We start from the raw sequence: 27,752 nt of genomic DNA on the forward strand, positions 1-27,752 counted from the left end.
GTTACCGGTCCCTGGGCTGCTGCCAGGCCTTGTGGGGCCAGTCAGTCATCTGTCTGTTCACTGTTGATGGCTTGGATCATGGACTGTGGGCCCTGCACCAGCCCCAGGGTGAAGAATGGGCTGAGGCAGGCAGAGGTGCCCAGTGTTGAGAGGGGCTATAGAAGTCCCCTCCTGCATTGTACAAATGAGGAAACTGAGGCTGGAGGAGGGGAGGGACTTGCAGAAGGCCAAAGGGCCCAGTCTGCTCCAGGCCTCCTCACCGCCAGCCCAGCCCTCTGAAGGAAGGAGAGTGCTAAGTTTTGAGGAGCGGCTCTACCAGGCATCTTAGTGCTACCATTTTGCCCACAAACCCTGTGGGGCAAGTACTGTTTCCCTGGAGAGTCGAGGGACCACTCAGCGAGCTTCAGTGGCTATTTCCTAAACACCCACCAGGGCCAGACCCCATTTCAGCCCTGGGACTTGAGCAGCGAACGTGTCTACGCCCTTCCCCTCATGGGATCACATTCCATTAATACAAGGGGGAGCTGACAGTAACCCATGTAAACATGTAACATATCAGATGTGGATGGATGCCATGGAAAAAATACACAGGGTAAGAGTGGGGGCATGTGTCGTTCAGTAGGATGTTGAGGGAAGACTCCCTGGAGGAGGTGGCATCTGAGCAGAGAGCTGTAGGAAAGCACAAGGCATGAGGGGAAGGGTGTTCTGGCTAGAGGGAAGAGTGAGGGCGAAGGCTCCAGGTGGGCCAATGCGGGTGCAGTGAGCACAAAGAGCAGGAGGTCAGGACAGAGGGTAGCATGGGATACAGGGAAGGCTTTGGCTCTTACCACAGGTGGACTGAGTCGCCAGAGTGTTTTGAGCAGGGGAGAACTGTGATCTGACTTATGTCGTAAAGGATCCCCTGGCAGGGGTGAGACAGCTACTGCAGTCATCCAGCCCGCAGCGCTGGAGCCCCAGACCAAGGTGGTGGTGGTGGTGCAGGGTTGGGGGGGCGGGGTGGTGGTCGGTTCTGATTTTTCTTGAAACTCTAACTGCAGGGTTTGCTGAAGGGTCGGAGGTGGGCGGGAAAAATGAAAACCAAAAATGGCTTCCAGGTTGGTGGCTGCATGGTGGCGTCCTTTACCGAGGCCATGCAGTGCCTCCGTGGGGCAGCTGGATTCACATTCAGAGCCTGGGATCACTGGAGGGTCCGACACCCACAGAGGCACGATGAGCTCTGGGGGTCAGACTGCACAACGCTTCACCATAGGTGGACAGGGGATGGGACCGGGTGGGAAGCAATGCTGCCATGTCACCTGGAAGGCTCTCTCCTGCTGGCCTTGCTCCTGGCCCTGTCCATGCTTTGGATATGTTGGGGAGATACCCAACTTGCTCTCATTCTTCAGACTCACACTGGGTGCCCCTTCCTCCTGGAAGCCTTCCCTGATCCCCTGCTGAAGTTCATGACATTTTGTTTCTTACTTCCTGCCCTTAGTTCAGATGATAGTCTGGCCCCGTGGAGGGCTGTGTGACCCTGGGCAGTTACCTAACCTCTCTGAGCCTCACGTTTCTCCTCTGCATCATGGGGATAGTGCAAATGCCCCAGAAAATGCCTGAAGAGTGACCAGGGCATGTCTTCTGCCCCTGCCATGTCCCCTCAGTGTGGCTATCTTGCTGCATATGAGCTGCATGCACAAAGTGCCTGACCACTGGTATCCCCAGGACCTGCAGGTCCGTGCCCGCGCGCATGAGTACCTGTCATGGCAGCACATGGCTCTGCAGAGTAGCTGCTGCTGGGCCATGTGGCAGAAGGCGAGCCATGGAGGGCAGGGACACCTCCCAGGATGCCCAAGGGATGGTGCTTTCACTTTACAAAATCCTGTTTAGACCTGAGACGAAATCCTGGAATGCCAGAGACTGCCTAATTCACTCAACTTGTTTCATAGAAGGGAAACCAAGGACCAGAGCCAAAGAATGATTCCCCTAAAGTGCCTTAATTCCAGAGCTATGAGCAGTTAATCCTATGCTCTTTTGCATACTCTAGGTTGCCTGGGAATCTTGCCTTAGGGGTAGAAAACAAACAAACCCTCACTTTGCTAGACACATAATTCCTAGATGGAGAAGTATTAAGTGAAAAAAGTCAAACTAGGAAGAAGTGAGGAGACATTTCAATAAATGTTCGTCTGATATCTGGGTATGAAAGGACTTTCTAAGCCTCAGAACAGTGGGAGAGCTCAACAGAGAAAAAACCAATACACGCCAGCTGCGGTGCTCATGCCTGTAATCCCAGCACATTGGGAGGCGGAGGGGGGGGGTGGATCACCTGAGGTTGGGAGTTCAAGACCAGCTGACCAACATGGAGAAACCCCATCTCTACTAAAACTACAAAATCAGTCGGGTGTGGTGGCGCCAGTATGCCTGTAATCCCAGCTACTCAGGAGGCTGAGTCAGGAGAATTGCTTAAACCCGGGAGGCGGAGATTACAGTGAGCTGAGATCACGCTATTGTACTCCAGCCTGGACAACAAGAGCAAAACTCTGTCTCAAAAACAAAACAAAACAAACAAACAAAAAAACATATACAGGGACATCTTGTGTAAGAAAAAATTGATTAAACATAAAACAAGCAAAAAACTGGGAGGGATCTTGGTAAAAGATAGGTCAGAAGGAAGTAATGTTCTTTAGGATGCTCTTAGAAACCTGTAAGACAGGCCTGGCGTGGTGGCTCACCCTTGTAATCCCAGCATTTTGGGAGGCCAAGGTGTGCAGATCACTTGAGGTTGGGAGTTTGAGACCAGTCCCGGGCAACACGGTGAAACCCCATCTATATTAAAAATACAAAAATTAGTCAGGTATGGTAGCACACTCAGGAGGCTGAGACAGGAGAATCACTTGAACCTGGAAGGTGGAGGTTGCAGTGAGCTGAGACCATACCACTGCACTCAAGCTCCAGTCAGAGCGAGACTGTCTCAGAAACAAACAAACAAACAAACAAACAAAAATAAGAGAAACCCATCAGACAAAGAGACAGGGAAAAAATGAGTCATAGTTCACTGTAGCCTAGATCTCCTGGGCTCAAGCAACCCTCCTGCCTCAGCCGCACAGGTAGCTAGAACTACAAGCGCACACCACAACACCAGGATTCCTTTTTTTTTTCTGTAGAAAATAAAGAAGGGAATCTTGCTATGTTGCCTAGCCTGGTCTTGTACTCCTGGACTCAAGCAGTCCTCCCTTCTTGGCCTCCCAAGTGCTGAGATTACAGGTGTCAGCCACTCTGCCTGACCACAATTTCAATCATATCTAAAATGTACAATTCAAGTGATTTTGCCACACTAATCACAGACTTGTGTTTAAGCCACACCAACAGATTTCCATGTTTTAAATAACATATTTTGCCACCCCCTGGTGAACAGTGGCTCACCATCGGCACAAGAGGCTACACAGGCAGCTGTCAGTGGGGACTAGGCGGGGACAGGGAATGTTGTGAACCCAAGGGTCCCTGCCCAGCCCCATTTGCGCCCTCACATGTAACCACATCTCCTGACTGCCCCAAGAGAAGCGTAGATTTTCATACTGAACATAAAATTGCCTGACTTCGAAATGGTGGCAAATCATTCAAAAAAAATTTAAACTTCCGTTGCACTGTTTATTAGGGTCGAACTTGGGGAAGACCCCTATAGGAGTGTGTGTGCGTGTCTGTGCGTTAGGGGTGTTCAGACCTTTAACAGAGCTAGGAACCAGGCGACCACAGCGCGGAAAGCTTAAGGGAAATCCACCCGGTGCCAGGCAAGAGAGTCGGGGAAGCGACAGGGTGTAGCCACCACGCGGTTAAAGACTGGTAGTCAGTGGGGCTACACATAGGATTGGGGCGATGGGACTTTTGGAAAACAGAGCCGGCACACGTGACTTTTGTTTGCGGAAGCGGGATGTACTATAGGCAGCCAATCGGGAAGCGCTGAGTCTCTGTCCAGCCAATGAGAACCCAGGTTGCTGTGGCGCCTCGCCCCTCCTCCCTGGTCCGCGAGCTTCGGGTACCCAGAGCTGCTTCTCCCCCAGAGCTGTTTTTCTTTCTCTGCCTGCTATACCCTTCCTAGAGCTGGACAGGAATTTGCCCAACAACCGAGTGCCCGCAGGGCTGGAGAAACGACTCTGCGCCGCCGCTACCTCTATCCTGGGCAAACCTGCGGACGTGAGCGTGGGCCAGGCAGCACAGGGCGAGGGGAGGTTGGTGGGCCAGGGGTCCAGCCCTGTCCCTGCTCCGCCTCCCCTACAGCGACCCCGACCCTTTTCCCCATGGACCATTCCCCCCTCCTTTCCGCACGCCAAGTTCTGACTTTCTGTGCTCCAGGATCCCGCGGCTCCCCCTCCGCAGGTCTTTCCCTTATCGTCCTCCCCAGTCATGAGCCGGACGTGACCTTCAGGGGCCTCGACCTGTACTGGGATCCCTGTCCCCACGAACACTGCGCGTTTCGGCTTTCCCGCGCTCGGGTCGGGTCCCCTAGAGGTAGCCCTGCCGGCCCCAGCTTCAGGTAAAACTTTTCATGTCCCCTTCAGCGCGTGAAAGTGACAGTGCGTACAGGCCTGACTATGGCGCTGAGCGGGTCCACCAAGCCCTGCGCGCAGCCGTCCGTCTCCTCCATCTGCGTAGTGCTGAGGACAACCGCAGCCACAGCGCCCACTTCTTTGAGTTTCTCACCAAGGAGCTAGCCCTGGGCCAGGACTGGTGCGTAGGGTAGTAGAGGATCCATTTGGGACTGCCGCAGACTGGAGCCAATGATCCTGCCTCAGGGGGAAAAACCCATTTATTGCCCTGCCCAGTAAGAAAACATCAGGGTCTGGGGCCCTGAGGCCCCCTGACCCCTCAGGTTCCTGATGGTAGGACTGTGCTCAGCGCCTCCTCGGCCTCGGCGCCCATTCTGGTGGCGCCTGAAGAGCCCTTCAGCCCGCCACGGCACTGTGGAAGCCCCTCTCTGGGCTAGCTGAGGCCGAAGCTGGCTCCCTTTACTTGTGGGGAGGTGTGGAGGGAGAGGCGCGGGTGGGAACCGGGGCTGCGCTCGCTGGCCTGTGTGAATTCCGGTGGGCGCGGGATCGGCGGGCCCCGCACACCGCCGGCCCAGGGCAGTGAGGGGCTTAGCACCCGGGCCAGCAGCTGCGGAGGTTGCACCGGGTCCCCCAGCAGTGCCGGCCCGCCGGCGCCGCACTCAAATTCTCGCGGGGTCCTTACCTGCTTCCGGGCAGGGCAGGGCTGGGGACCTGCAGCCCGCCATGTCTGAGCTCCCCACCTGCGGTAAGCTCCCGCGCTGCCTGAGCTTCCCGGAGGGGCGCCGTCCCCTCCTCCGTGGTGCTGGTCCCATGGCCAGCCCAGGGGCTGAGGAATACAGGCGCCGCTCGGGACTGGCTGGCGGCTCCACATGAGCCCTGGTGCAGGATCCACTGGGTGAAGCCAGCTGGGCTCCTGAACTGGATGGGGACTTGGGGAACTTTTATATCTAGCCAGAGGATTGTAAATACACCAATCAGCACTCTGTGTCTAGCTCAGGGTTTGTGAATACACCAATCAGCACTCTGCCTAACTCAGGGTTTGTAAATACACCAATCAGCACTCTGTGTCTAGCTCAGGGTTTGTGAATACACCAATTGGTACTCTGTATCTAGCTAACCTAGTGGAGACTTGGAGGACTAGCACTCTGTGACTCTCTGACTAGCTCAAGGATTGTAAACGCACCAATCAGCACTCTGTCAAAATGGACCAATCAGCTCTCTGTAAAATGGACCAATCAGCAGGATGTGGGTGGGGCCAGATGAGGGAATAAAAGCAGGCTGCCCGAGCCAGCCAGCTACAACCCCTTCTACGCTGTGGAAGCTTTGTTTTTTTTTATAAATATTGTTGCTGATCACTCTTTGGGTCCACGCTGCGGTTATGAGCTGTAACACTCACCGCGAAGGTCTGCAGCTTCACTCCTGACGCCAGCGAGACCACAAGCCTACTGGGAAGAACCAACAACTCCAGACGCGCTGCCTTTTAGAGCTGTAACACTCACCATGATAGGCTTACAGCTTCACTCCTGACGGGGAGACTACCAACCCACCAGAAGGAAGAAGCTCCAGACACATCTGAACGTCTGAAGGAACAAACTCTGGACGTTACCATCTTTAAAAACTGTAACACTCATGACGACGGTTTGGGGCTTCATTCTTGAAGTCAGTGAGACCAAGAACCCACCCATTCCGGACACATTTTGGCGACCACAAAGGGACTATCAGCTATCGCCGAGCAGTGGGACATCAACTATCGCCAAGTGGTGAGAACCAACGGAACCCTTTTGCTTGCTATTCTGTCCTATTTTTCCTTAGAATCTGGGGGCTAAATACTGGGCACCTGTCGGCCAGTTAAAAGCAACTAGCGCAGCCACCGGACTCAAGATACGACTGTCAGGCTTTCTGGGAATAGGGCTCTCTAACAACCCCCGAGTCTTCGGAGTTGGAAGGGTTGGTTTGCCTAGAAGCAGCTTCCGCTTTTCCTGTACTACTGGGCTGAGCCCAGGGTCGACTGAGAGGAAAGCCACGCGGCTCCGGGATCCCGACAAGTTGGTTGAGCCTGTGGCCATGAGTGGAACTCTCAAAGGCCTGTCACCCAAGCGAGACTCGCCCATCTATTCTATCTACCCTAATCCTTGCCCCCCTGGGTCCTAATGCCTGCCAGACAAACCTCTTCTCGCCTCTCTTCTCTGAGGTTGGTCCTGCTTCTGAAAACCGCTCGCTGTCTCTGGTGCTTTTCTAGTTTCTCCTATAAGAATGACTTCTAGGCCGGGCGCGGTGGCTCACGCCTGTAATCCCAGCACTTCGGGAGGCCGAGGCGGGCGGATCACAAGGTCAGGAGATCGAGACCACAGTGAAACCCCGTCTCTACTAAAAATACAAAAAATTAGCCGGGCGCGGTGGTGGGCGCCTGTAGTCCCAGCTACTCAGGAGGCTGAGGCAGGAGAATGGCGTGAACCCGGGAGGCGGAGCTTGCAGTGAGCCGAGATTGCGCCACTGCACTCCAGCCTGGGCGACAGTGCGAGACTCCGTCTCAAAAAAAAAAAAAAAAAAAAAAAAAAAAGACTTCTAGTGTGAACTCCAGGACTCTGTTACCTTCTTTAGGCACCTGGGCTCACCAATCAAAAAGACATAATTTTTGCCCAAATCCCTGTTTTGGGGGGACTATCTGGAATTTTAGGGTCCCTCAGAGTAACAGGCCTAACAAAAGCTATTCCTGAAGCTAGGATATGGGGAGTCTCAGCAATTGTATCCTTCCTATTCATGTAAGTGAGGACAAAAGGTGTCACTATTCCAACCCTGGAGATCCATTCCCTCCCTCGGGGTATGGCCCTCCACTTCATTTTTGGGGCTTAACATCTTTATAGTACAGGGGTAAAGTTCACTTATGGTACAGACATTAGTGGTGGTGGGGTCACCCTGTGCCCAGCCTTTGAGAAAACAGGTGGCTGAGGCACTATGCCCTTAGGGAGCCTGCAATTAGGAGGCAGCAGGTTGCCCTTCAGCCCACAAACTGATAGAGATGAGGGAGTGTACAGCGCACACACTGAGGCTACTGTGTTGATGTTGAGTGTCTGTCCTAGGTGGGTCATGCTGATGTGCAGCCACCATCTGACACCCGAGTGTCCCACTGCCCTGGTGGGAGTTGGGGGAAGATCATTACTGGGATGAGCAGCTTTGCAAAATGGGCTGAGGTGGGAGGATCACTTGAGCCTAGGAATTCAAGACCACCCTGGGAAACAAAGTGCGACCCCATCTCTACAAAGTCATAAAATTAGCCCAGCATGGTGGCATGCGCCTGTGATCCAAACTACATGGGAAGCTGAGGCAGGATTGTTTAGGCCCAGGAGGTTGAGGCTGCAGTAAGTTGAGTTTGCACCACTGCACTCTGCACTTGCTCCATGCTGGCTGCCTTTGGATTTCCTAATTGCATGGTTTTGCTTTCAAGAGACACTCCAATAAAATACATGAAATAAACAGTAAAGTTAAACAGTCAGTCCCAGTGCTGTGTAGGCAGCAGTAAGTCCGGGAGAGCGACATCAGCTGCACTAACCATGCTGTGCATCATTGTTAAGCAGGGCCAGCAGGATCCTCAGGTCACCTGGCAGGAGGAGGGGCAGGGAAGGGTCCTGAGAAGTGACCTTGAGTTCCACTTAGTGCTCTTGGCAGAGGGAAGGGCTTGGGCTAGCGCTGGAGGCATGAAGATGGGGTGTGTTCAGGGCTCTCCAGCTGTCCAGGCATGGGAAGGGGACGCTGTTGCAAAGGTTGAGGCGACACTGGGAACTGTAGCAAGGTGAAGACTGGCTTTTGGCCATGTGACTGAATTGCCTGTGTGTGGTACGTGTGTATGTGTGAATGTCGGTGACTGAACGTGAGTGAATTGTGTGACTGTTTATGTGTGGGTGTATATGTGTGTGATGCGAGTGAACTGTGTGTACATGGGTGTATATATGTGTGAATTTTAGTGAATTGTGTGTAAATGTGAGCAGTGTGAATTTGTATGTGGGTATGTGTGTGAATGAGTGAATTGTGTGATTTTGTTGAATTGTGTGCATGTGTGTGAGGGGGGGTGTAAGTGAACTGTGATAACTGAATGTCAGTGAATGGTTGATTGTGTATGTGGGTGCACGTGTGTGGGGGTTTGGTCTGTGTGAATTTGAGTTGTGTGACTTTGTTGGATATGAATTGTGTTTGGGTGTATATGTGTGTAAATGGTATGATTGTATATGTGGGTGTATGTGTGACTGTGATGAATCGTGACTAGATGTGGGTGGATGTGTGAATGTGTGGTTGTGTGTCCAACAGTTAAGTGTGCAGGTGGCACCGTTGCAACAGGAGAGAAGACACAGGAAACCTTATAGGCCTGCCATGTGTCCCCCCAGCCATCCTCCTGGCCTGGGGGCCCCTGGGCTGGAAAGGTTGTGAAAGCTGGTGCTACTGCCAGGAAGGGGCAATGGGGCGGCTGGGAGGAGGGTTGGAGTCTTGCCAAAGGGAGGGAGACAAGGCTTGCAACCCTATGGAGGAGAAGCAGACTGGGGACCCTGCTTTTGGAAAACCAGTGACCAACCCTCAAAGGGACACAGGCAAACCCTGCCTCCACTCTACAGAGGCGGGGAGAGGGGCGTGGTAGGCTGCCCAGCCAGGTGTGGAGGGAGTAGGCTTCAGGAGTACAGAAGCCTCAGGTCAGCAGTCTGCAGGAAGGGCCCCAGCTGGACCAACTGCTCACACCTTCCCACAGGCCTGCAGATGGGTGTGGAGAGCAGAGCCTCCAGGCTGAGGCTTCCACCCCCAGATCTGAGCAGTCTTAAACATACCGAACAGTAGCCCTGAAGATGGAAATCATCCCCCTCCAGGTTCCCTATGGGCTTATCCCCCAGCCCTGCTACCCATGGTGGCCCAAGATGCCCAGGAGGGATAACAGAAGGTAAGAAGTCATGTTTGAATGAGGAAGCTCTCATTTATTTCATATGAGGATGAAGAGGATTATGTGATCACAGGAATGTTGCATGTGGCATAATCCAAAGCTGGTTATCACTAGGCCCTCACTCTGCCAGGAGATCTCTCTGGAAGAAGCAGCCAGCTCACAGATGCCCCAGATGCCTCCGTGCCAATCATAAAAATGTCACGACCGTCCCTATCTTGCCAATCTGCCAGGACTCCAGGGGGAAAAAGCGGATAAGTATCCTTCAGGAGACAGAAAAAGATATCATCAGCTCCTTGACTAACACCACATCTTGCAAGACCCCTGCCAGGTACTCCCACTGTGGGTACTCAGGACAGCCTGCTGCAGTCCACCAGGCATTTTGCAAACCTGCTCATCCCAGTAATGATCTTTCCCCAACCCCCAGCAGGGCAGTGGGACACTCAGGTGTGGGATGGTGGCTGCACATCAGCATGACCCAACTAGGACAGATACACAATAAAGTAGCTTCGGCATCTGTGCCATATACTCTATCATCTCCATCAGTTTGTGGACTGAGGGGCACCCTGCCTCCTAATTGCAGGCTCCCTAAGGGCACAGTACCTCAGCCACCTGTTTTCTCAAAGGCTGAGCACAGGGTGACCACCCCACCCCCAGCCCTGCCAACCCCCACCACTAATGTCTGTGCCATAAGTGAACATGCTCCTCTCAGAGGTAACAGCAAGTTTCCAGTGAGGAGCACCAGAGCTTGGGATAGCCTGGCTTCGGGGGCAGAAGTATGAACAGCCTCAGTCTTATAAACTTGGCATACCTCATGGGGGGGGATAGCATGCCTTGTCCAAGCAAAGGGAGAGTGGACAGGGATTGTAAGGATCAAATGGGATCATGAGTGTACAGTACCTGTAGAGTACCTAGCACATGGTAAGCATTTGTATAATACTTGTTAGAATAACAGTTTTCCCTCAGTATCTATGGGAGATTTGTTCTAGGATCCCCAGAGGAAACCAAAATCTACATTTGTTCAAAATGGTGTATTTGCATATAACCTACACACGCATCCTCTCACTTTAAATTTCTGGGTTACTTAATAACACCTAATATAATGTACATACTACGTAAATCGTATTTAGGGAATAATGACAAGGAAAAAAGTCTATACATATTTTCAGTATAGATGCAATTACAAATTTTTTCCTCTGATATTTCAATCCATCAAACAACAGATGATAATTCAGTGATTAGCATCTGTTGCGGAACCAACAGATGCGGAACCCAGTGATACAGGGGGCTGACTGTATGATTCCTCTGTAGCTTGAGGGAGGACCCAGCAGGATCAGCCATTCCTCATTGGCCTTCATGGACTAACAAAGGCTCCATTTCAGAAGGTCTTTTTTTCTGAGACACGGTCTCACTGCCACCCAGGCTGGGGCGCAATAGCACAATCAGCTCACTGCGGCCTCAACCACCTGGGCTGAAGCCATCCTCCCACCGTAGCTTGCCAACTGAGACTACAGGTGCACACCACCATGTCTGGTTAATTTTTAAAATTGTTTTGGGGGATGGCATCTCACTATGTTACCCAGACTGGTCTCCAACTCCTGGGTCAAGTGAACCTCCCGCCTTGGTCTCCCAAAGTGCTGGGACTACAGGCATGAGCCACCGTGCCTGGACAGTGTCCTTTCAAGCTTCTCATGCCCTTATTTCCTCATAGGCATGGATGTGGCTCAAGATCATCTTTTACCCAACAAGAAACTTTAACTCGGTCACAGAACGCCAGGTTTGGGTTGTAGAGGCTTCTTGTGGGGGAGGGAGGTCATTTCCCTTGTTTTCACAGAAGAGGAGGTTGCCAAGTGGAGATGGTTCATTTCCAAGTTTGGGGTCCCCGAGCTATGCAGGACCCAGAAAGCAGATGTCTAAACATCCAGGCCAATGCTCTTTCACTACTCTGTGAGCCTCCCCTGAACCTCACCTGGAACCTGGTTGGGACAAAGGTCCAAAAGATAGCTTCAGAACATACCCAGAATTCCTTCTGACCAGGCTGGAAAAGTTCTAGAAAATCACACTTCAGCCAAGGCGTCTGTACCCTGCCAGGTGCCAAGGCAGGTACAGCACACAGACAATCCCACATGACCCTTGCACTGCCCCTGGGAGTGCTGAAAGAGAGCCTTCCCGGTTCACAGACTTACGCACTGAGTAGCAGAGCCAGAAATTCATTCAATCCTGCTCACACTTTGAAGATGGTCCTACCAGGAACCTGAGGGGTCAGGGGGCCCCAGGGCCCCATACCCTGATGTGTCCTTACTGGGCAGGGCAAGAAATGGGTTTTTCCCCTTGAGGCAGGATCACTGGCTCCAGTCTGCCGCAGTCCCAAATGGATCCCCGAGTACCCCTACGAACCGGTCCTGGCCCAGGGCTAGCTCCTTGGTGAGAAACTCAAAGAAGTGGGCGCTGTGGCTGCGGTTGTCCTCGGCGGTGCCAACTACCCCGATGGAGGAGACGGACAGCTGCGCGCAGGGCTCGGTGGACCCGCTCAGCGCCATAGTCAGGCCTGGCCGCACCGTCACGTTCACACGCTGAGGGGGACATGAAAAGTTTTACCCGAAGCTGAGGCCGGCCGGGCTACCTCTGGGGACCCGACCCGAGCGCGCGAAAGCGGAAACGCGCCGGTGTTCGCGGGGACAGGAATGGACCTGAGGATCATGTCCAGGTCATGACTGGGGAGGGCAATAAGGGCAAGACGTGCGGAGGGGGAGCCGCGGGATCGTGGAGCACGGAAAGTCGGAGCTTGGTGTGGAGAAAGGAGGGAGTGGTCCCTGGGGGAAAGATTCGGGGTCACTGTCGGGGAGGCAGAGCAGGGACTGGGCCGGACCCCTGGCCCACCAACCTCCCCTCGCCCAGTGCTGCCCGGCCCACGCTCACGTCCGCAGGCTTGCCCAGGATGGAGGCAGCGGCGGCGCAGAGTCGTTTCTCCAGCCCCGCGGGCACTCGGTTGGCGGGCAAATTCGTGTCCAGCTCTACGAACGGCATGGCGGGCAGAGGAAGGAAAACTGCTCCAGGGAAAAAAAAGCGGGGGGTACCCAAGGCTCGGGGACCAGGGAGGAGGGGCGAGGCGCCACAGCAATCTGACTTCTCATTGGCTGGACAGAGACAGCGCTCCCCGATTGGCTGCCTAGGGTACATCCCGCTTCTGCAAACAGAAGTCACCTGTGCCGGCTCTGATTTCCGGAAGTCTCGTCGCCCCTGCTCTAGGTATAGCCCCACCCACTACAAGTCTTTAACGTTGTAGTGGTCCTACCCTGTCTCTCCCCCAACCCTCTTGTCTGGCGCCAGGTGGATTTCCCTCAAGTTTTCCGCGCTGTGGTCGCCTGGTTCCTAGTACTGAGGTCTCAACACTCCCAACACAGACACACACACCTATAGGGGTTTTCCCCAGGCTCGACCCTAATAACCAATGCAACGGGAGCTTAAAAATTTTTTGAGGCCGGGCGCGGTGGCTCACGCCTGTAATCCCAGCACTTTGGGAGGTCGAGGTGGGCGGATCATGAGGTCAGGAGATGGAGACCATCTTAGCTAACACGGTGAAACCCCATCTCTACTAAAAATACAAAAAAGTAGCCGGGCGTGGTGGCGGTCGCCTGTAGTCCCAGCTACTTGGGAGGCTGAGGCAGGAGAATGGCGGTGAACCCGGGAGGCGGAGCTTGCAGTGAGCCGAGATCGCGCCACTGCACAGCCTGGGCGACAGAGCGAGACTCCGTCTAAAAAAAAAAAAAATTTTTTTTTTGAATGATTTGCCACCATTTCGAAGTTAGGCAATTTCATGTTAAAGTATGAAAATCTGCGCTTGGGCAGTCAGGAGATGTGGTTACACGTGCAGGTGCGGGTAGGGCTGGCCAGGGCCCTTGGGCTCACGACATTCCCTGTCCCCACCATTCCATGTCCCCATTGACATCTGCCTGTGTAGCCTCTTGTGCCGGTGGTGAGCCACTGTCCACCAGGGGTGGCAAAATATGTTATTTAAAACATAGAAAGGCCGGGCGCGGTAGCTCACGCCTGTAATCCCAGCACTTTGCGAGGTCGAGGCGGGCAGATCACCTGAGGTCAGGAGTTCGACACCAGCCTGGCCCACATGGCGAAACCCCGTCTCTACTAAAGATACAAAAAGTAGCCAGGCATGGTGGCAGGCGCTGTAATCCCAACTACTCGGGAGGCTGAGGCAGGAGAATCGCTTGAACCCGGGAGGCAGAGGTTGCAGTGAGCCAAGATCATGCCGTTGCACTCCAGCCTGGGCAACAGCAACACTCCATAAAAAAAAAAACAAAAAAACATGGAACTCTGTTGGTGTGGCTTAAACAGGAGTCTGTAGTCAGTGTGGTAAAATCACTTGGATTGTACATTTCAAATATGATTGTAGTTGTGGCCAAGAAAGGTGGCTCACACCTGTAATCTCCGCACTTTGGGAGGCTAAGAAGGGAGGATTGCCTGAGCCCAGGAGTTCAAGATCAAGCTAGGCAACATAGCAAGATTCTCTTATTTTCTACAAAAAAAAATCTGGGTGCTGTGGTGTATGCCTGCAGCCCTAGCTACTTGGGTGGCTGAGTGAGCTATGACTGCCACTGCACTCCACCCTCGATGACAGAGTGAGACCCAGGCTCCCCCCTCCCCCGCAAAAAAGAAAAAATGTGTAGGTTTATATGTACAATTTCAGCTATATGTATAAAATTATAAGTGTGCATACTCAAAAGAGCCTCCACTGAAAGGCCGACAGAGTCTCTGTCATGATCTTGTCCTATTAGCAGTTTATTAGATGACTCAGATATCAGAAGGTCTGAGACACATGACAGGTAAATATGACAGTCCTAAGGGGGAGAGGGCAGGGACAGGTGGCAAGTCTGGGACCAGGTGTGGGGCATGGACAAGCCAGTGGTCAGGGAGTGGGGTGTAGAGAAGACTGTGGTCAAGGTGATGAGGAGGCATGAGAGAGGGCCAGGAAATCGCCAGGGACTTCCCTTCCTGCAAGGAGGTCCACGAACCAGCCCTGCACCCCACTTGTGGGACACATCGCCCTTCAGTGAGGAGAGAGACCTAGGAGACCAAGGCTGATCCTGATTCAGACATCTTTTCACCAGGTCACCCCTCATCTATGATACATGCTCAGTCCAGGGGTATCCCCCGCAAGGAAACCCTGGGGCTGAGGTGCCCAGAGGTCATCTGACCTGAACTGGGGTTGGGGAGGTCAGGGAAGTCTCCTTGGAGAAGAGACGGTGCCAAATGCCAAAAGACCAGGAAGGGCACCAGGCAAAGATGAGGGAACAGCATGAGCAGAAGCCAAGGTGGGAGCCCAGAGAGGGGTATAAAAATGTGCAGGCAGAAGGGGCCACCTGGAGGAGTGGGAACAAGGCCTTGAATGCAAAGTTCAATGACTTATACTTTAGCCTCTGGGCAGTGAAGAACCATAGAAAGTTCCACACAGAAGGACAGGGTCAAATAAGTGTTGGCCAAAGCTGTTTTCAGAGGTCGCATGGAAGCTAGAAAAGAATGGGGTAGGAGACAAAAGGAATGCAGGCATGATACCTGGAGGAACTGTGGACCAGAGCCTGTGCAGGTATGTCTTCTTTACAACCAAGGAGACAGACGGCTCCATGTCTTGATTCTACTAACACAGCATCGCCTCAGTGGCTCAGCAAGTCCGGGACACGCACGCACAGTAAGAAAAGCTGCATTAAGGGCTTCAGATTCTCTTTAACAGCAGGTTCTACTGGAGGCAGGTCTTTGGCCTTCAGGACAGCTGCGAGGGCCTCCTAGAAGAGGTCCTCCCCCCCTGCAGTCTCCACACATTGGGCGCCATGCTGCCATTGTGGGTCTGCTTTCAAAGACTCAGCAGCCAGCGCTGATGGGCTAGGGGAAGACAGAGTCAGCGGAGAGGCTGGGCATAGCCAGGCGTAAGGCAGCATGACCTGCTTTAGGGGTTCTCTGATTGGATTTTCCCTCCTCCACCATGTGTGTGATGGGCTGGGGTGTCCCCCTCCCTAGGGACACTTGGAAGCCTCTTAATATATCTGCGGCAAGGGTTTGTAAAGCCCCATTTTATAGATGAGGATACTGAGGCTCAGAAGGAAAAGTGACTCACACAGGGTCCCACATCCAGAAAAGACAACCTGAGCTGGGATGTCAGTTCCCTTCCCGGATACCCCACTGCCCAGCAGGCACCCTACCCCATGGCACTCACATGCATCAGCTCCATGATTGCCACCAAGTCAGCCACAGAGATATGGGACCCAGTAAGGAAGGCCTGGTCCCACAGGAACTTGTCCTCAAGCAGCTGCAGGCACCCGTCCAGCTCAGCCAAAGTGGCTGCCAACACCTCAGATGGCACTGACTCGCCCAGGAACGCAGGGGTTATTATCTGGTGGGCCAACAGGCAGACAGAGGGTTCTGGGTCTGCCCAAAGCCCATCCTGGTTCCCACCCTCATCCTATCATCACCAGTCCTTTGGATTTCTGCTCACTTCTTTCCACTAATGGCCACTAGTAGCCCTCATCTCCTACTCAAACAGGGACAGCCTCCCCTTCTCCCTGGGTCATCACACAAGGCAACTGGTGGGATCCTTCTGTAATCTCAATCTGCCCATACCCTCCCTTGCATAAAGTCTTCCATGGCTCCCCACTGCCCTCATGAAAACGGCCTCAACACAAAGTCAGCCTTCTCCAGTGCAGTAGCCATCCCCTCCCCACTTCTCACCTCCTACTACCCCCCACTTATCAAATGGGAATGTGTATATGAATCCCCCCTGGAATCTGGTTAAAGTTTATGCTCCCAATCAGTAAAGTCAGAGTGGAGCCTGAGCCTCCGTATTTCCAACAAGCTCCCTGGTGATGCTGATACTCCTGGTCCATGGACCACACTTCGGGTAGGAAGAGTCTACACTTACTCTACTCAACTTCTCTCCATTCTGTCCTCAAACACACCATGCTCCCTTCCCCACCAGCTGGAGGGGGCTCTGCTCCCAGGCCTCAAGACAGACACAGTTAAGGTGTGAAAACCTCCTTATTACCCAAGGGATCCTCCAGAGAGGCAGTCCCTTACTTTCAGCAGGGCGCGACTCTACCTATTTCATTCTCACACAGGGTGCCACCCCTGTGCTGGGCACTGCGAAGTGCTCTGTACATATTAATTGGGAGTACTCATTTCCAAAACATGTACACATTTGATAAAAACAGTGTGCATGTTGTGTTGATGTGTGCTTACTTGATTATTACTGAAGTTAAACATGTTTTCATCCATGTATTGACCATTTCTCTCTGTCCTTCAATGAAACATCTGCTGATTTCCTTTGCTCATTTTTTTCCTCTCTTTGTCTGATGAGTTCCTCTTCTTTTTGTTTGTTCATTTGTTTGTTTTGAGACAGTCTCACTCAGTGGCCCGGCTGGAGTGGAGCGGTATGATCTCAGCTCACTGCAACCTATGTCTCCAAGGTTCAGGTGATTCTCCTGCCTCAGCCTCCCGAGTATGCCACCGCACCCGGCTAATTTTTGTATTTTTAGTAGAGACGGGGTTTCACCATGTTAACCAGGCTGGTCTCAAACTCCTGACCTCAAGTGATCCACCCACCTCTGCCTCCCAAAGTACAGGGATTATGGGCGTGAACCACCACACCCCGCCTGTCCGATGAATTTCTAAGAATATCTTAAAGAATATTACTTCCTTCTGACATATCTTTTACCAAGATCCTTCCCAGTTTTTTGCTTAAGTTTGATCCATTTTTTTCTTCCACAAAATCTCCGTGTATATGTATTAGTTTTTTCCTTTGTTCAGTTATTCCACTGTTCTGAGGCTTAGAAAGTCCTTTTATACCGAGACATCAGACAAACAGATCCCATGAGAGTAGCTGGGATTGCATGTGTGGGCCACCCCTCCCGGCTATCACTTCCTTTCTCTGAGTCAGCTTTTCTCTCTGAGACTTGCCTACTCCATGAACTCAGGAAATGTCACTACAGGTGGCCCCAGCTCCCATTTACCTCCCCATAGGGAGCTCCTCTCTCCAGCTCCAATTTCAAAACCCCCAAGGAAGCGTTCTGGTTCACTCGCTTGGGCCACTGGCCAGAGGGATGGGATACTCGGAAAGATTCAGCTAGAGTGCCGGACCCAGCCCTGGACCAGCACTGTGCCCCATGGTGAGATGCCAGGGCTGGGATTCAGGGAGAAGAAAGGAGGTTCCTGCGCAGTCATTCCTGCCTTCTGCGGCTGCGGGCTCCCAGCCCCGTCCTGTGCACGAAGCGGGAGCTTCTGCTGTCTGGCAGCAGCTGCTCTGCAGGGGATGGTAGAAAGTTCATCCTTGGCCGGGCGCGGTGGCTCACGCCTGTAATCCCAGCACTTTGGGAGGCCGAGGCGGGCGGATCACAAGGTCAGGAGATCGAGACCACGGTGAAACCCCGTCTCTACTAAAAATACAAAAAATTAGCCGGGCGCGGTTGTGGGCGCCTGTAGTCCCAGCTACTCGGGAGGCTGAGGCAGGAGAATGGCGTGAACCCGGGAGGCGGAGCTTGCAGTGAGCCGAGATCGCGCCACTGCACTCCAGCCTGGGCGACAGAGCCAGACTCCGTCTCAAAAAAAAAAAAAAAAAAAAAAAAGAAAGAAAGTTCATCCTTAACCCCAGCTTTCCAGTCAAGGTTCCCACCAGTCTGGACACCTGCAAGTGTCACATGCCGCTGGGTGAAACTCTAAGATCCCTTTTAGAGGATCCCATTCGCTCCCTCCCTTCCGCCGCCTTGCAGCGCCGAGAAACAAAGCTCTGAAAGAACCATCAGATATCCGTACGCTGGGGCCTTTCCAGGATGGCGGGGCCCCGTCGTTTCTGGGTCGGGATGACGCCTGGAACCAGGCGGGGTCCCTAGCACCGGGATCCCGAAAAGCAGACTTGCTTCTCCTTGTCCAGCTCGTTCCTCTTTCCCTTGCAGTCGGCCCCCTGCATCTGCCGTCCTCCCTCCCAGTCGAGGGCCCCCAGCTCCAACTCCACCCTCCCATCTGTGCGTTCGTAGCGACCGCCCTCCCTGTAGCGGCACACGGACCTGGTGGTGGAGTCTTGGTCTCCAACAAGGCTGGCCAGGATTGGACAGAAACCGAAGGGGCGAGGCGGGTCCGGGGGTGCTGCGCTCCAATTGGGTGCTGTCCCAGGGAGTGGGGCCTGAGCCCGTATTTCCCGCGGCCGCCCTGAGCCTGCCACAGCCGCTGCCCACACCGCCATCAGCGCCTTCACTGCCATCCCCGCTGTCCTTGCAGCCCCCGCCATGGGCCTAGAACTGTACCTGAACCTGCTGTCCCAGCCCAGCCGCGCCGTCTACATCTTCGCCAAGAAGAATGGCATCCCCTTCGAACTGCGCACTGTGGATATTATCAAAGGTGGGCCCAACCCGTTTCCTCGCGTGTCCACAAATCCAGTGCACCCCCAGGCCCCTTGCCCTGTTCCGCCCTGAGCGTCTCGCCGCCCGCACAGCCCCCTCACCTCCTCCTGCAGCGTCTGCCACCAGAGAATGCTGTCGATTGAGTGACCTTGGAGGGATCACAGCCTTCTCTGAACCTTAGCTTGCTTTCTGAAAAGGAGGATAATGTTGCCTTCTGTTCTGTAGGGGTGGAAAGAAAATACTTAATGGAGTTTTCAGAATTCTTGCGTGGAATGCACGCATTTAAATTCACAAAGCCCGGAAAACGTTGGGAAGGACGTGCTGTTGTAAGAATTAAGAGATGGGAAGAGATGAGCCACCCCAGTTTGCCTCCCTTCCCCTGGCCCACCAGAGTCCTGGCTAGAAAACTTCTCTGCATCCACCTGCTGCACCTGGCCCCACCCACCAAAGCCCCCCAGCTGCCCCAGAATGTGGCAGGGCAGGGAGGCCCACCCAGGGAATGGGGTTGATCCAGCCCTCTGGAACCAGACCTTGCTGTTTCTCAGGGGTGTGGAGCTCTGCTTGGGGAGGGAGAGGGAGGGTGGAGAGGTGCAGCTTTTTTACTCTGAAGACCTTGTCTGACTCTTCAGGGCAGCACAGAAGCAAGGAGTTCTTCCAGATCAACAGCCTGCAGAAAGTGCCTGTGCTCAAGGATGGTGATTTCATCTTGACCGAAAGGTGCCCTCCTTCCCTCTCCCCTCCCACATCCGGAGCACATGTGACCCTGGCTGTCCCCACTGTGGGCCCTCCCATACCCCATGGGGCAGCAAGAGGAAAGGAGAGGGATCTGGGGAGAAGGTACAGCTTGGGGTGTGCCTGGGTTGAGCAGGGGCTGACAGAGCATGTCCCCGCACCTCTCATCTTTGGTGTCATCTGAGCCCCAGGGCCTCTCTGCTCCCAGACTGAAGGATATTGGAAGAGAAGACAAGGGAACATTTTTCCAGTGTTGCACAGAGTGGGTTCAACAAATGCAAGCTGAAAAGAGCCTCTAGTGACTTGTGGCAGACTACCCCAATCTGCCCAGGCCAGGCCTAGAGGCCAGTGCCATGGCCCAAGGGCACAGCTCGTGGTGAGGTCCAGCTGCTGGGCAGGAAGAGGACAAGAGGTCAGGTGGCTGCAGAAGTGATGGCTGTGGGACCTGTCAGAGGAGGGCCGAACGAAGACCTGCCTCCCCTCGTGATCCCTGATCCATGCGCATGGGCACGCAAGTGACTCCACGGAGCATCCACTGTGTGCCGGCCCCATGCTGGGTTCCAGTGGTCCAGGGAGCCTTTTCTGAGCTGCACTGCCTCAGACAAGTCACTTGACCATTCTGACCTTGAGTTTTCTCTTGTGCTAAAGGGCTAACGGGAGTCTACCTCATAGGGCAGCTGCTGGGATATCACAGAGATGAGGTTCTCAAAGTGCAAAGCAGAAGGTCCAGCCAAGAGTCGGTGCCTAAGAAAACAAAGACAGGAGGAGACTCGGGGGAGGAGGGGTTGGTGTTGGGGAGCTGGAGATGGAGGGTGAGGCTGGAGGGCAGTCCTTCAAATGCAGAGAAACCCCCAGGCCCCACTGGCGGATGGGAGCAGCTGGGGGTAAAGGCCTGGTGCCAGTGTCCTTACAGCCACTGCCCATTCATTCCCAGCTCAGCCATCCTGATTTACCTGAGCTGTAAGTACCAGACGGCGGACCACTGGTATCCATCTGACCTGCAGGCTCGTGCCCGTGTTCATGAGTACCTGGGTTGGCATGCTGACTGCATCCGCGGCACCTTTGGTGTACCCATGTGGGTCCAGGTGAGGAGAGCCATCTGGAGAGTGGTTGGCATTCAGAGAGTAGTTTGGAGTAGGCAGGGGCCATCCACTGACCCACTCTCTGCCCCCATCAGGTGTTGGGGCCACTCATTGGGGTCCAGGTGCCCGAAGAGAAGGTGGAACGCAACAGGACTGCCATAGACCAGGCCCTGCAATGGCTGGAGAACAAGTTCCTGGGGGACAGGCTCTTCCTTGCTGGCCAGCAGGTGACGCTGGCTGATCTCATGGCGCTGGAGGAGCTGATGCAGGTGTGAGCTCAGCCTGTGGGCAGTGTCCCTCTTCGTGCCACACCCACGAGGCAGACGGAAACACTGAGGCCTGGAGAAAGCCAGGGCTTTGCTCGGAGTCATAGAGCAAGTTTCTGGATGATCTGGGGCCAGAACCTTGAGCTTCTGCCTCCTGCCTGGGTGTGGGTCTCACCCCGGCTGCTCTTGGCCTCTAAGGCTGAACATACTGCCTGGGCCTCCATGGTCCATTCATCGGGGCTGGGGAATGGACCATGTCTCTGATACATTTGCCTATGGTTCCAGCATTCGGGTTGGCAGTGACAACTGGGAAAGTTATATCCCCACAACCTTTTCATCCTTGTTCCTGCAGCCGGTGGCTGTCGGCTACGAACTATTCAAGGGACGGCCACGACTGGCAGCATGGCGTGAACGAGTGGAGGCTTTCCTGGGTGCTGAGCTGTGCCAGGAGGCCCACAGCCTCATCTTGAGCATCCTGGAACAGGCGGCCAAGAAAACCCTCCCAACACCCCCACCAGAGGTCTATCCGACTATGCTACTTCGAATTGCCAGGATCCCCTGAAGGGTCTGGGATGGGGCCCAGGAGATTCGCCATGAGGATTCATTCTGTTACTTACTTGCCCCTGTTTATCTTTCCATCTTGCCCCAGTCCCTTGTCTCCAGCTTCATGTGAAGCTCTGCACAGGCAAGACTGTGTCCTTGGCAGTGCTGCTTCTCCTTAGGTACAGCATACATAACCAGTAAGAGACTAAATCTGCAATACATAAAAAACTCCTACAAATCTGTAACGTAATTGGTAAATGTCATCAGTGTTTTAAATATAATAAAGATCCCAAACACTTTGAATAGGGAACCAAGAGTTACTGGTTTTACTATGTTGTTGTGTTATGCATATGGAGTAAAAGTCGGTGCTAGCAACCCTCATCATGGTTAACCAAACTAACTTCACAATAGCAAGTCAACGTAATTGTATCACCAGGGCAACAAAATATTAAGTAAGTAACCAATTCGAATTGCCAACTATTAAAGGATGTAGGGGATGTTTCACAGGGCATAGCAACCGTCTTTGAAGTCTAGGAAACTTTAAAGATTTCTTTTAACAAGCATTCATATCTTCTAGGACAGTTTTGTAATAACAGCAAATAGTAGGATTGTACATTGTCACACAGACTTCCATGTATATCCATGGGATGGACCTCATCACAATCATTTTAACAGAGAGAACTTAATATAAAGAATTGGTAACCAGGCATTAGAGAACTCCAAAGACAGAGAATCCAGATTAACATGGAGGTAAACACTGCAAGAGGATGCTACCCCTAGGGCTGGGTGATCAAGGGAGGACATTGGAATTAGGAAGACCAAGATGCTGGAGGGGCCCTGAGGAATTCAAACCTCTAAGAAAGGTGTTGCTCATCCCCCTAGCATCACCTTCCAAGAAGGGCAGGGTTCCCCAGTTTGCCCTGAGGTCTTCACAGGAGGCCATCTGGCTGTGGATGCAGTTCTCAAGTGTGACAGTAGATGTCACTGCTGACCAATAAACACGCTATTTCACACACACACTGGGCTACTTGCCCACACGTCTTGTGGCCTTGGTGCCCCCACTTCCCATGCCTGCCCTGTGCCCACCATGTGCCACTCCTAGCCAGAAGTATTCCAAGCAGCAACCATTGCAACTGCCCTGCCTTAAGGGTGCCTAGTGGTGGCTTCTGTCTTAGGTCCCATTCCGAATGTCTCTCTCTTGAGCGATTTCTCATACTTTGGGGGACACTCTGGCCTGCTTTCCTGGGCCTTTTCCATTACCAATCCCTCTCCCCATCAGACATTGGGGATTGTGGCCACAGCCCGTGCCTTCTTGATCCCTGCTGGCTGCCTTTGGATTGTTCCTAATTGGATGGCTTTACTTTCAACAGACACTCCAATAAAAAACACGAAATAAAGAATAAAATCAGTCAGTCCCAGTGCTGTGTAGGTGGCAGTAAGTCTGGGAGACCGACATCAGCTGAACTAACCATGGTGTGCTTCATTGTTAGACGGGGCCAGCAGGATCCCCAGGTCACCTGGCAGGAGGAGGGGCAGGGAAGGGTCTTGAGAAGTGACCTTGAGTTCCACTTAGTGCTCTTGGCAGAGGGAAGTGCTTGGGCTAACACTGGAGGCATGAAGATGGGGTGTGTTCAGGGCTCTCCAGCAGTCCAGGCATGGGAAGGGGACGCTGAGGGCCAAAGGCTGAGGCGACGCTGGGAAGGGAACCAGAGCAAGGTGAAGACTGACTTTGAGCCATGTGACTGAATTGACCGTGTGTGGTGCGTGTGTATGTGTGTGAATGTCAGTGACTGTGTGTGTGTGAATGTGAGTGAATTGTGTGAATTGAGTGAATTGTGTGTGTGTGTGTGTTATGTGTGGGTGTATATGCATGTGATGGGAGTGAACTGTGTGTACGTTGGTGTATATGTGTGTGAATTTGAATGGTGTGTAAATGTGAGTGAGCAGTGTGAATTTGTGTATGTGGGTGTATGTGTGTGAATGAGTGAATTGTGTGATTTTGTTGGTGTGAATTGTGTGCCTGTGTGTGTGAGAGGGTGTACGTGTGTGTATGTGTGAATTGTTTGGGAGGGGGTTGGTGTGTATGTGTGTCAGTGTGAGTTGTGTGACTTTATTGAACGTGAGTGAATTGTGTCATTGTGTGGGTGTATATGTGTGTGTACATGAGTTAACTGTGTTACTGTGTGAATGTGTGTAAATGGTATGATTGTGTATGTGGGTGTATATGTGTGTGAATGTGATACATCGTGTGACTGTGTGTGCATGTGGGTGGATGTGTGAATATGCGTGGCTGTGTGTCGATGAGTGTGTGAGTGTAAGTGTGCAGGTGGTAGCTCAGGATTTAAGGCACTTTAGGGGAATCATTCTTTGGCTCTGGTCCTTGGTTTCCCTTCTATGAAACAAGTTGAGTGAATTAGGCAGTCTCTGGCATTCCAGGATTTCGTCTCAGGTCTAAACAGGATTTTGTAAAGTGAAAGCACCATCCCTTGGGCATCCTGGGAGGTGTCCCTGCCCTCCATGGCTCGCCTTCTGCCACATGGCCCAGCAGCAGCTACTCTGCAGAGCCATGTGCTGCCATGACAGGTACTCATGCGCGCGGGCGCGGACCTGCAGGTCCTGGGGATACCAGTGGTCAGGCACTTTGTGCATGCAGCTCATATGCAGCAAGATAGCCACACTGAGGGGACATGGCAGGGGCAGAAGACATGCCCTGGTCACTCTTCAGGCATTTTCTGGGGCATTTGCACTATCCCCATGATGCAGAGGAGAAACGTGAGGCTCAGAGAGGTTAGGTAACTGCCCAGGGTCACACAGCCCTCCACGGGGCCAGACTATCATCTGAACTAAGGGCAGGAAGTAAGAAACAAAATGTCATGAACTTCAGCAGGGGATCAGGGAAGGCTTCCAGGAGGAAGGGGCACCCAGTATGAGTCTGAAGAATGAGAGCAAGTTGAGTATCTCCCCAACATATCCAAAGCATGGACAGGGCCAGGAGCAAGGCCAGCAGGAGAGAACCTTCCAGGTGACATGGCAGCATTGCTTCCCACCCGGTCCCATCCCCTGTCCACCTATGGTGAAGCGTTGTGCAGTCTGACCCCCAGAGCTCATTGTGCCTCTGTGGGTGTCGGACCCTCCAGTGATCCCAGGCTCTGAATGTGAATCCAGCTCCACCACGGAGGCACTGCATGGCCTCGGTAAAGGACGCCACCATGCAGCCACCAACCTGGAAGCCGTTTTTGGTTTTCATTTTTCCTGCCCACCTCCGACCCTTCAGCAAACCCTGCAGTCAGAGTTTCAAGAAAAGTCAGAACCGACCACCACCCCGCCCGCCAACCCTGCACCACCACCACCACCTTGGTCTGGGGCTCCAGCGCTGCAGGCTGGATGACTGCAGTAGCTGTCTCACCCCCGCCAGGGGATCCTTTACGACATAAGTCAGATCACAGTTCTCCCCTGCTCAAAACCCTCTGGCGACTCAGTCCACCTGTGGTAAGAGCCAAAGCCTTCCCCGTATCCCATGCTACCCTCTGTCCTGACCTCCTGCTCTTCCTGCTCACTGCACCCGCCCTGGCCTGTTGCTCTCCACTCTGCACCCCACGCATTATCCCACCTGGAGCCTTCGCCCTCACTCTTCCCTCCAGCCAGAACACCCTTCCCCTCATGCCTTGCGCATTCCTACAGCTCTTTGCTCAGATGCCACTTCCTCCAGGGAGCCTTCCCTCAACATCCTACTCATAACGACACATGCCCCCACTCTTACCCTGTGTATTTTTTCCATGGCATCCATCCACATCTGATATGTTACATGTTTACATGGGTTACTGTCAGCTCCCTCTTGTATTAATGGAATGTGATCCCATGAGGGGAAGGGCGTAGACACGTTCGCTGCTCAAGCCCCAGGGCTGAAATGGGGTCTGGCCCTGGTGGGTGTTTAGGAAATAGCCACTGAAGCTCGCTGAGTGGTCCCTCGACTCTCCAGGTACTTGCCCCACAGGGTTTGTGGGCAAAATGGTAGCACTAAGATGCCTGGTAGAGCCGCTCCTTGAAACTTAGCACTCTCCTTCCTTCAGAGGGCTGGGCTGGCGGTGAGGAGGCCTGGAGCAGACTGGGCCCTTTGGCCTTCTGCAAGTCCCTCCCCTCCTCTAGCCTCAGTTTCCTCATTTGTACAATGCAGGAGGGGACTTCTATAGCCCCTCTCAACACTGGGCACCTCTGCCTGCCTCAGCCCATTCTTCACCCTGGGGCTGGTGCAGGGCCCACAGTCCATGATCCAAGCCATCAACAGTGAACAGACAGATGACTGACTGGCCCCACAAGGCCTGGCAGCAGCCCAGGGACCGGTAACCTCTCAGCCAAGGTGAAGTCCCCATCCTTCAAGGCCCGGCACCTTCCTCAGAGGGTTCACCTGGGCAAAAGCAACGCTGTGCTGCTGGCCTGCAGGCGAGATCAGAGAGGTGAGTGGGGAGAACCCTGAGTTCTCTGAGGTCCCTGCCCACCCACACCCCAAAAATCCCAGCACCAGCTTTCTGAGGCCCCTGTCTGGGAGGCATCAGGGAAGAGGAGGCCTGTCTGCTAGTCACTGGGTCACAGACCCTGACCCCATCAGAGGTCCACCTTTCCTGTGTCCAGCTCCTTGAAACATGGGTCAAGGACAATTCCCTGGAGCTGTAATTCACACCCCACCCCCAGTCAGTTCCATCCATAGGTCAGACCCCTCCAGCCTCCTTCCTGAGCTCTAGGCTTGCCCCCTCTGATTCAGCTTCCTATCCCAGCTGGTGACTTAGGCCCTTCTGACCAGGCTGGGTGACTTATCAGTACCCCAGAGCCCCAGCCAGACACGTTCCCAACCCTCAGACCAACCTCATTCTTGCTGGGAATCCCTGCCCCGTTCAGCCACTCAGCCTCCAGTGGCTCAGCTCTTCTTCCTTTCCTATGCCAAACTCTCAAGGCTGCCTCCCCATTGGGGGTTCCCAGGTCTGACTCACTTTAGCACTCCAGGCCAGTGCTGGAGGCCGCATTAGGTGACTGGTTAATGTGTTTGGATCGGAGGGCCTCAGTCGAGCCAGGCTCCAGTCTGATCATAGGCCTACATGTGGGCCTCTTTGCCCTTCTGCTGAATGGACATGCACACCTCTGCCCATTCTCCCTCCACAAACGGCCCCCGTGTCCAGCCCCTGTTCTGCAGCAGGTGGCTCACGCTGGTTGTACCAAGGGTAGCAGTTGGGAAGAGTCAGCTGAGCAGGGTCCCCCTTCTGGCTTGCCCAGGGGGCTCTGACGCTGCTCTCTGTCCTACTGCCCAGTTATAGCCCTGCCTCCTCCACTGAATTCTGCTCCAGCTGCATCTCTCTATGCCAGCCAGACCAGCAAACACTGGAGCTCAGGGCAAGGGTGCTGGCCTCCCCCACTGCCCTGCCACAGGGCCCTCCCATGAGCCACAGTGGCTCACGCCTATAATCCCAGCACTTTGGGAGGCCGAGGCAGGCAGATCACCTGAGGTTGGGAGTTCGAGACCAGCCTGACCAACATGGAGAATCCTTGTCTCAATTAAAAATACAAAAGTAGCTGGGCGTGGTGGTGGGTGCCTGTAATCCCAGCTACTCGGGAGGCTGAGGCAGAAGAATCGCTTTAACTTGGGAGGTGGAGGTTGTGGTGAGCTGAGATTGCACCACTGACCTCCAGCCTGGGTAACAAGAGCAAAACTCTGTCTCAAAAAACAAAACAAAACAAACAGACAAACAAACCAGTAAGGGTCATGTTCTGGGAGGCTAACTCAGCCAACTGTTAGGTCACCATGACTATAGCCAACAAATGTGGGATGCTGCTGGGCCCCGGGCTGTCAGATAAATTACTTTCTCCGAGAATTAGAAGGCTACAGGAAATGTATTGTTTTTTGTTTTGTTTTGTTTTGTTTTGTTCTGGGTTTCTTTGCGTGTTTTTAGAGACAGGATCTTGTTCTGTTGCCCCAGGCTGGAATGCTATGGCTCAATCAGAGCTCACTGCAGCCTCGAACTCCTGGGTTCAAGTAATCCTCCCACCTCAGCCTCCCGAGTAGCTAGAACTACAGGCATGCACCACCATGCCTGGCTAATTAAACAAAAAATTTTTTTTGGCTGCATGTGGTGTCTTGGCACCTGTAATCCCAGCACTTTGGGAGGTAGAGGCGGGAGCATCTCTTGAGCACAGGAGTACAGGGCTAGCCTGGGCAACATGGCAAGACCCTGTCTCTACAAAGATAAAAAAATTAGCTGGGCGCGGTGGGGTGCACCTGTTGTCCCAGCTTCTTAGGAGGCTGA

At 53.5% G+C, this 27,752-nt stretch overlaps 2 protein-coding genes and 2 pseudogenes across 6 annotated transcripts; 2 read left to right on the top strand and 2 right to left on the bottom strand.

Annotated features, from left to right (window-relative positions):
* Positions 1-1,668: 1,668 nt before the first annotated feature.
* Positions 1,669-9,665, top strand: LOC144331483 (D-dopachrome decarboxylase-like protein; annotated as a pseudogene). The gene is made up of 4 exons (XR_013398747.1): positions 1,669-1,791; positions 3,916-4,167; positions 4,533-4,701; positions 9,371-9,665. The product of XR_013398747.1 is annotated as a D-dopachrome decarboxylase-like protein (transcript).
* On the bottom strand, positions 9,455-12,528 carry DDT (D-dopachrome tautomerase). 2 transcript variants are annotated; one of them, XR_013398576.1, is made up of 3 exons: positions 12,358-12,490; positions 11,625-12,011; positions 9,455-9,701 (listed from the first exon to the last, which is right to left on the bottom strand). XR_013398576.1 is itself a non-coding variant. In NM_001257668.1 (3 exon segments), coding segments are annotated over 3 exon segments (357 nt in total). In that variant the 5' UTR covers positions 12,466-12,528; the 3' UTR covers positions 9,455-9,628.
* A 1,686-nt stretch (positions 12,529-14,214) lies between these two features.
* On the bottom strand, positions 14,215-26,600 carry LOC107000604 (glutathione S-transferase theta-3-like; annotated as a pseudogene). The gene is made up of 5 exons (XR_013398748.1): positions 26,591-26,600; positions 25,805-25,893; positions 23,986-24,136; positions 15,665-15,841; positions 14,215-15,333 (listed from the first exon to the last, which is right to left on the bottom strand). The product of XR_013398748.1 is annotated as a glutathione S-transferase theta-3-like (transcript).
* GSTT2B (glutathione S-transferase theta 2B) lies at positions 18,645-21,775 on the top strand. 2 transcript variants are annotated; one of them, NM_001257634.1, is given in 5 exon segments: positions 18,645-18,834; positions 19,466-19,553; positions 20,503-20,653; positions 20,746-20,919; positions 21,269-21,775. In NM_001257634.1, coding segments are annotated over 5 exon segments (735 nt in total). In that variant the 5' UTR covers positions 18,645-18,722; the 3' UTR covers positions 21,479-21,775.
* Positions 26,601-27,752: the final 1,152 nt, after the last annotated feature.

The sequence above is a fragment of the Macaca mulatta genome, chromosome 10, assembly GCF_049350105.2.
Source record: "Macaca mulatta isolate MMU2019108-1 chromosome 10, T2T-MMU8v2.0, whole genome shotgun sequence".
NCBI lineage: Eukaryota > Metazoa > Chordata > Mammalia > Primates > Cercopithecidae > Macaca > Macaca mulatta.